The following is a 9,038-nucleotide window of genomic DNA, read 5'->3' as shown; positions in this document are numbered from 1 at the left end:
TTGCCACGTGCGCCCTTTGGTCTGCTCATGCGGTGGGGTCTGGCGCCGTCCTCCGCGTGGCCTGGGGACGTTGCACGGGTGCGGCGTCTTTATGCTATAGAAGAGGGTACCCCTGATTTAGGGTACCGACAATAAGAGTTATTAATGTAGGATTTTTTTCCATGGTATTGTGTTGTTGCTACACACATGTTTTCTTTTTTATTTGTTTATGAAAATTTTGCCTAAGCAATATGGTCAATATTGTGTACTAATATTTTTATTTAATAATTTGTGTGTCGTTGCAATGTACTGTAAGTAAACATGCATGTCAGCAGTCAGCACAATGTCGTTGTTCCAGTGAGACCGAGAGCGCAGCGCAGATGGGGGATGCTTCAAGTTTTCTCCTCTTGGTAGGTTGTTGTCACTGAGGCCCCGAGGCACTGTTAGCTGAAAGCCGAAAGAAGGAACCAACGGCAGCAGGAGAACCACCGTTGATCAGGAGCAGCCACAGCCCCCTAGCCCGTTCCCAAGCAAGCTAGCAACAAGCGGAAAGCGACCGGGCAAGGGGGCAGGAGAGGCCGCGGCCGGCCGGGCGGCTCGGCCAACTGGACCCCGCTCGTCGCTGTCCGACCCACATCAGCAACTCGCCGAACGCAGGCACAAGAGGTTCCATCCATGAGGCAACCATGCTCGTGCTCATCAACAGATATTTCAGGAGCAGGAACAGCCCGGCAGGAGGCGGGGACGAGATGGCGCCGGCGGACCGCGACCACCTGTGCCTGCCTGGCTGCGTGCCCGTGCGCGCCAAGCGGGCCGCCTCCACGGCGGCGGCCACGGTCACCACCACAGCGAGGGCGTCGCGGCACAACTTCGTCAAGGCCGCGGCGTCGGGCCTGCTCGCGGGGGCGCACTTTACCAACCACGAGTCGCTGCCGCCGCTGCCGGACGCCTACGCCGAGTTCGTCGCGGCGTTCCCGCAGTACGCCCATGGCGCGCTTGCGCGGGCCGACGCCATCCGGGGCGAGGAGTACCAGCACCTGGACCGCCACGTGTGCCTGGACTACACCGGCATCAACCTCTTCTCGCACGCCCAGATGAACTCCTCCCTGCCATCCACCTCCTCCGCGCCGCCGCCCTCGTCCGCCTGGCAGCCGCCCTTCTTCGACATCGCGTACAAGTCCACGAGCCTGCGCACGCAGGTGCAATGCGGGGACGCCGCGGCGGGCGGCATCGGCGCCGCCGTCACCAGGCGCATCATGGCGTCGCTCAAGATCCCCGAGGAGGAGTACGCCATGGTGTGCACCGCCAACAGGACCACCGCGTTTCGGCTCCTCGCGGAGTCCTACTCGTTCCAGCCCGGCAAGCAGCTGCTCCCCGTGTACGACTACGAGAGCGAGGCCGTGGGCGCCATGGCCGACAGCGCGCGCCGCCGGGGCGCCGAGGTCACGTCCGCGAGCTTCGCCTGGCCGAGCATGAGGATCCACGGAACCGACCTCCGCAAGAGGCTGGCCAGGGGCTGCCGCCGTGGCGCGGGCCGCGGGCTCTTCGTCTTCCCGCTCGCCTCCCGCATGACGGGCGCCCGGTACCCGTACCTGTGGATGAGCGCGGCGCACGAGCAGGGCTGGCACGTCGCGCTGGACGCCTGCGCGCTCGGCACCAAGGACCTCGACACCTTCGGACTCTCCCTCATCCGCCCCGACTTCATCGTCTGCAACTTCTTCAAGGTGTTCGGCGAGAACCCTTCCGGCTTCGCGGGGCTCTTCATCAAGAAGTCCAGCCTCGCCGCGCTCGAGCGCTCCGTGATCGCGCGCAGCATCGGCATCGTCAGCATCGTGCCCGCCCGCCGCTGGTCGCTGCACGACGGCTACTCCACCGAGCTGGAGCACTCGCGGAGCTTCCCCAAGCTCGCCGACCCAGCCCTGGACGACGGCGACGTCGAGACCACGAGCTCCTTCTCCGGCCCGCTCAGCTCCACCGCCGTCACCCGCAGCAGGACCCTGCAGTCTGACGCAGCGGAGAACGGCGACGCCGATGCCCCGGAGATCCGCGAGGTCGACATCACGCCAGAGAACGGCTTCTACACGGGGGAACCCAGAGCAGAGAACGGACACGAGACAGAGCAGCTGGCCAAGGAGGAGGAAGACAGGCAGGGGGGAGAGAGCGTGATGGAGGTGGAGTGCCGGGGACTGGACCACGCTGACGCGCTGGGGCTCATCGCCATCGGCAACCGGCTCCGGTGCATCACCAACTGGCTGCTGGTGGCCCTGCAGAAGCTGCGGCACCCGCACGCCGACAACGGGCACCAACTGGTGAAGCTGTACGGCCCGCGCGTCAAATTCGACCGGGGCCCGTCGCTGGCGTTCAACGTGTTCGACTGGAAGGGTGAGCGGGTGTCGCCAATGCTGGTGCAGAAGCTCGCCGACCGTCACAACATCTCCCTCACCTGCGGCTTCCTGTGCAACATCTGGTTCTCAGACAAGTACGAGGCCGAGAGAGGCACCGTCCTGGAGCACAGGATCGCCGGCAATTCCGTTTCTGTGGGCGCCAGAGGGAAGAAGAGAAAGGACGCCGGCGGCGACGTGGGGATTCTCGTGGTGAATGCGTCACTGGGTTTCCTCAGCAACTTCGAGGACGCCTACAGGCTGTGGGCGTTTGTGGCCAAGTTCCTGGACGCCGACTTTGTGGAGAAGGAGAGGTGGAGGTACACCGCGCTGAACCAGAAGACGGTCGAGGTGTAGACAACTAGGAAGAGGAGAGGACAGCAATGCTGATTGCAGCCGGTAGCTTCAGCTATTGGCATATTGGTACGGTTCGGTTCGGTTCACTGTAAAGCAGCATTCTTTGGGGATCAGCTCGGCCATCCCTTTCAGCCATTCTTTGGGTGTAAACTGCAAGGTGCAAAGAGTAGGTTTTGTTTCTGGAATAATGACATCATTTGGTATATGAAATCATGAGTAAGGTGTAAATCATTTGGTCCTGTTTGTTCGTCCTACACCAGTTAGGGTTGGTTGGGCCAAATTTATGCATTAGTTTGCCTAGCACTACAAGAAACTGAGAAATCTCCGACGGTCACGTAATATTCGACGGTTTTCTAGACGACCGTTGGACGTAAGGTTATATTCGACGACGTCCAACAGCCTACAGATGTATAACTTATTTCCAACAAGCTGTCAGATAAGCTTGTCTTCTGGCCATCAGAGATAATTAATTTTAAGTTGACGGCGCCTGATCGCGCCGTTTCATTTTTCACACGCGCCCGCCCTTTCTCGAGTATAAGTTTTTCGAAGATAAATAACTCAAAGTGGTGTTTTTCGATTGTGATTGGTTTACTCCCAATAGTGCAACGCGAGAAAACCAATATAGTATGGTGGAAGTCAAACACAATGATCGATTACAAGTCCACGACACTACAATCCATGCCCACCAATACGAGCAAGTGCATTATATGACATATCCACCTCAGAAGAAGAGTTTGGTTGATTGGAGGGTAGTGTACAAAGTTAATCCTCCTGAATGACTATCTACATGATTGGTTGCTTGATTGATCGTGGCCAGGCTCTCCATATGCATTGACCAGGCGTAAGATCGTGATTGGTTGCTTGTACCCAAGGAAGCTAGCATGCATACACGCATGCAACTTATGTCCTTTTTTCCACTATGAGCCTGCACGCGTGGAGAAGCCCGGAGCGGCCGTCGCTGGTGAGCCTGGCCAGCGTGAGGCGGGTGCACGAGAGGGCGGCTACCAATCATGCGGTATATGCTCCTGTTGATGCTGGTTATGTTGAAAGTCAAATCTGGTTATGTTGAAAGTCGAATCGAGCAGGAGGTGGGGGTTGTTGAGATTTTCCAAGACGTCGAACTTACGAGCACGTTTAGCGTACAAACTAAAATGTTGGAAGAATCCTTACTAGGCGATCAAAATGATGTAGAAGTTCCTCTAAAAAGAAAACGAGTGTCGAGAAAGAAGAAAGCTACTTGGCGTCCATTGAATTGACAGAACAACTGGATTCTGATTTTGATTACGATTGATAAATTTTGCCCAAGTGCAAGAGTTCAAATAAGGGGGATAGAGTTTCCCGCTGATCTAATAGTAATGGGTATTCGGGATGTAGACATAGATTTCATCCTAGGGATGAATTGGTTGACCAAGTACCAAGCAGGCCTTAGCTGTGACAAGAGTACTATGAGGTTGGTGTCCTTGTCAGGAGAAAAAGTGTTGGTGGAGTTGGTCTTGTTTGTACCAAGGAAAGGAAACTGTCACCAAATCGCTGCCCATAGTGAGGCAGTCAATCCGCTCAAAGTCATCAAAGTAGTATCAGAATTTCGAGATGTGTTCCCTGAGGAGTTACCGGACATGCCACCTGAGAGAAAAGTTGAATTTGCCATAGAGCTTATCCCGGGCATTGCCCCCATTTCTAGAAGAGCCTACAGAGTGTCCGGACCAGAATTGGTGGAACTCAAGAAGCAGATAAACGAGTTGTTGGAGAAGGGTTACATCAGACCCATCACCTCACCTTAGGCCACCCCAGTGTTGTTTGTAGAGAAGAAAGATGGTACGAAGAGGATGTGCATAGATTACCGAGCTCTGAATGAAGTCACTATCAAGAACAAGTACCCCCTGTCCAGAATAGAAGATCTGTTCGACAAGCTGAGAGGAGCCAGTGTGTTCTCGAAAATAGATCTGAGGTCAGGTTATCATCAGCTCAGGATCCGGCCTTCGAACATACCGAAGACAACATTCATCACGGGCTTTATGAGTATATAGTTATGTCTTTTGGTTTGACGAATACACTAGCTTTCTTCATGTACTTGATGAATAGTGTGTCCATGGACTATCTCGACAAGTTCGTAGTGGTGTTCATCAATGATATCCTTGTGTATTCTCAAAATGAGGAAGAGCACGAAGATCATTTGAGGATGGTGTTGCAACGGTTACGGGATTGTCAGTTGTATGCCAAGCTGAGCAAATATGAATTTTGGATCAGTGAAGTCCTGTTCTTGGGTCATATCATAAATTGAGACGGGTTAGCTATGGATCCAAATAAGGTGGCAGATATTCTGGACTAGAAAGCACCAAGAGATGTTCGTGGGATCAAGAGTTTCATTGGAATGGCCGGATACTATCAGCGTTTCATTGAAGGTTTCTCCAAGATTTCCAGACCAATGACAACCCTACTGGCAAAGAAAGTTAAGTTCAAGTGGGCCCTAGAGTGCCAAGAGTCCTTTGAAGCATTGAAGAAGAGGTTGACTACAACACCTGTATTGATCCTACCTGATGTTCACTAGCCATTCTCAGTGTATTGTGATGCCTCGTACACTGGTCTGGGGTGTGTGCTAATGCAAGAAGGGAGAGTGGTGGTGTACTCGTCCCGACATCTGAAGATTCATGAGAGAAATTACCCCACACACGACCTGGAATTAGCAGCAGTGGTTCATGCATTGAAGACCTAGAGACACTATTTATATGGGCAGAAGTGTGATGTTTACACGAACCACAAGAGTCTTAATTATATATTCACCCAATCAGAGCTAAACATGAGGCAGCGAAGATGGCTGGAGTTGATCAAAGACTACGAGCTGGAGATACAGTATCACCTAGACAAAGCTAATGTGGTTGCAGATGCTTTGAGCAGAAATAACTAAGTAAACATGATGGCTGCTCGCCCGATGCCATATGAACTAGCACAGGAATTCGAAAGGCTGAGTCTCGGATTTCTAAACAACACCCAGGGAGTGACAGTTGAGCTGGAACCCACTCTAGAACGAGATATCAAGGATGGGCAGAAAAATGATGAGAAGATCAATGAGATTTGACAGCTGATTCTGCACAAAAAAGGCAAAGACTTTCGGGAAGACGCGGAAGGCGTAGTATGGTTCAAAGATAGGTTGTGTGTTCCCAACATCAAGTTGATTCGGGAGCTGATTCTCAAGGAAGCCCATGAAACAGCTTATTCCATACACCATGGCAGCGAGAAGATGTACCAAGACCTGAAGAAAAGATTCTAGTGGTACGGTATGAAAAGGGAGATCACGGAGTATGTTGCCATATGCGATAGTTGTTAGAGAATTAAAGCGGAGCATCAAAGGCCCGCAGGTTTGTTGCAACCGTTACAGATCCCTCAATGGAAGTGGGATGAGATTGGGATGGACTTTATAGTCGGTTTGCCTCGCACTCGAGCCGGTTATGACTCCATCTGGGTAGTCGTGGACCGCTTGACCAAGGCATTTCATTTCATAGAAGTCAAGACCAGCTATAGTAGTGTAGTGTTGGCAGAGTTATACATGTCTCGGATTGTATGCTTGCGTGCTGTTCCAAAGAAGATAGTGTCCGACCAGGGAACCTAGTTCACTTCTCACTTTTGGCAGCAGTTGCATGAAGCCTTGGGCACGCATCTAAATTTTAGTTCAGCTTATCACCCGCAGACAGATGGTCAGACTAAAAGAACCAACCAAATCCTTGAAGATATGTTGAGAGCTTATGCTTTGCAAGACAAGTCAGGTTGGGATAAGATGTCACCGTTCCAAGCACTCTACGGAAGGAATTGTCGAACTCCATTGCACTAGGACCAACTAGACGAAAGGCAGATATTCGGTCCAAATATTTTGCTTGAAGTCGAAGAGAATATCAGAATGGTTCGTGAGAATCTGAAGACAGCGCAGTCCAGACAACAAAGTTATGCTAACACTAGAAGAAGAGAGCTGAGCTTCGAAGTGGGAGATTATGTTTATCTGAAGGTGTCATCGATCAGAGGGGTCAGAAGGTTCGGAGTCAAGGTCAAGCTAGCACCTCGATACATCGGACCATACCAGATTTAGGCAAGACGTGGAGAAGTGGCATACCAACTCAGCTTACCAGAAAGTCTGTCAGCAGTGCATGATGTGTTCCATGTGTCTCAACTGAAGAAGTGTTTGCGAGTGCTAGAAAAGCAATTACCAACCGAGGATATCGAAGTTCAAGAAGACCTAACATATATCGAGAAGCCAAATCAGATTCTGGAGATAGCAGACGGAGTCACTCGAAGAAGCACCATCAGGATGTGCAAAGTCAAATGGAGCCACCATTCAGAGGAAGAAGCAACATGGAAAAGAGACGATGATCTGAAAGCAAAATATCCTGAGTTCTTTGCTAACCAACCTTGAATCTCGAGGGAGTGATTCTTTTTAAGGAGGATAGGTTTGTAACACCCTGAATTTGGGGGTATAAAATTTCTTCTCTAATATATACCAAATTCAGGTGTTAACTCTTTTCCTTTCTCTTCCTTTTAATAGAGTTTGTTTATTTATTTGAGAGATGTATTATTTATTTAGTATATTAAAACCTAGGGGAGACATGAATTGTTGCATCATGCTGAGCTTAAACTTTGTTTTTGGTTGATGCACATGTTTGAAATATTTAAATTTGAATGTGTGGTTTGGTTGGATTTGAATTCAAAGAGAAAACAAAAAGAAAAAGGATTATAAGTTTAAAAGAAAAACGAAAAACTAAAGCAGCCCAGCCAACCCTCCCCCTCGGCCATTCGGCCCAGCTCGCGCCCCCGCGCACCCCGCCCTCTCTCTCCCTTTGCCAGGCGGGCCCAACCTGTCGGCGCCGCTTGCTCTCGCGCGCGTGCTTCGCTATCTGTTTGCACAGTGGGCCTGGCTCGTCAGCGCTGAACTGTTTCCCCCCGCAGGCGCCCGTTCCTCTACGCCGTGGGCCCTGCTTGTCAGCTCTGTCCTCCCCGCAACCGCCACTGACCCGCCCGCGCACGCACTCCGAGATAGTTAGACGCGTCGCCTGCCCACATCCCGTAGCTCCCTTTTGAGCCCTGCCCGCACCCGCTCTCCCTCCCCTGCCTCATTTTGCCCAATCTCGGTCTCTCTCGCGCTCAGCCACCACCATCAGAGCTCGCCGGAGAAGCGCGCCCACCGTTTTGGCCACTCGGAGCTCCAGACACAACATCCTTTCTCGAGCGTCGTCCTGATGTGAGGAACCTTTTCCCGTGCTCTAGCTGTCCAGATTTTGCCTTGCCGTAGTCAGTCCGTGCTCACCGGAGTTCTGCCTCACCAGTCTGCCGCACCCTCACGGCGTCCGGTCAATTCAGCCTCGCCCAGTGCTCGCGTTTTGGCTCTGGGTGTTCCCCCCTCCCTCACCGGAGCTAGCACTGGCCTCGGCGCACCCGATTCCCCCTCCCTGTTGCCGAGATTGCTCGTCAGAGTAGTCCCAACCCGCTTGGAGCGCCCCTCCCGCCATTCCCTCGTCCATAGTCCCGTTCTCAAGGACAGAACCCCGCCATCGTGTTCACCGGGCCCCCTCACCGATCCTGGCCAACTCCGGCGACCTCAGAGTCTCTAGGGCCATGCCTGCCTCGGCTTAGGCGACTTCGCCGCCGCGGACGAAGCAACGCTGGTTGCCACCATTAACCCCCTAGTGCCTGATCCCAACCGTTCGCACTTGCTCCAACGGCCCGGATCCTCGGGTACCGGTTTGAGCGCGCGCCCTTGTCCCTGGGTCCCACCGATCAGCCTGCCCTCACCCCAGGCCGCTGACCACTCTGGCCCATCTGTCATCGCTCGCTCACGCCCGCGTGCGCGCGCTCGCCCTCGGACCTGATCTCGTCCGTTGATCTGTGATCGGATGGCTAGGAACACCCCGTACCCCTTCACTCAGTTATTTTGTTAAAGAACCCATCGGGTTTCCGAGAATCAACCCGTCGTCCTGTTTTCTTGCGCCCAGGCCCCTGGTTTCTTGTAGAGAGCCCCCTCAACTTTATTTTAATCACAAAAATATGTTTAATTTAGTGTTTTGAATTCTAAAACTTGTAAATTTCATATCTTTTGCATATGAACTCTAAATTGGGTGGTTCAAATTGCAAAATGTTCATAATGTTATTCTCTATCTGTTTAAATTATATTCATTCACTGTTTTCATGTATCAATTTTGTGGCTAGTCTCTAGGTTAATTTAAAATGATAGAATATTTATGAAAGTTAAAATAAAAGGTAGGACCCTAGTGAATATTCATGTGCCTAAATTTGTAGATCCGAACCTCATTTAATGTAATCACATCCCTAGAATAACTT

The 9,038-nt window shown here is 52.0% G+C and overlaps 1 protein-coding gene across 1 annotated transcript; it reads left to right on the top strand.

Moving 5' to 3' along the window:
- Positions 1-242: 242 nt before the first annotated feature.
- LOC103654432 (Pyridoxal phosphate (PLP)-dependent transferase superfamily protein) lies at positions 243-3,193 on the top strand. Its single transcript, XM_008681262.4, has one exon. It carries the CDS (start codon positions 666-668, stop codon positions 2,715-2,717), a length of 2,052 nt encoding a protein of 683 aa, XP_008679484.1. The 5' UTR covers positions 243-665; the 3' UTR covers positions 2,718-3,193.
- The last annotated feature ends 5,845 nt before the right edge of the window (positions 3,194-9,038 follow it).

This window comes from Zea mays, chromosome 4 (genome assembly GCF_902167145.1).
Source record: "Zea mays cultivar B73 chromosome 4, Zm-B73-REFERENCE-NAM-5.0, whole genome shotgun sequence".
NCBI classification, from domain to species: domain Eukaryota; kingdom Viridiplantae; phylum Streptophyta; class Magnoliopsida; order Poales; family Poaceae; genus Zea; species Zea mays.
This window is presented reverse-complemented; position numbering and strand designations above follow the sequence as displayed.

Excerpts from the sequence above, each read along its gene's own strand:
- LOC103654432 (XM_008681262.4), top strand. The coding sequence starts at position 666 with ATGCTCGTGCTCATCAACAGATATTTCAGGAGCAGGAACAGCCCGGCA.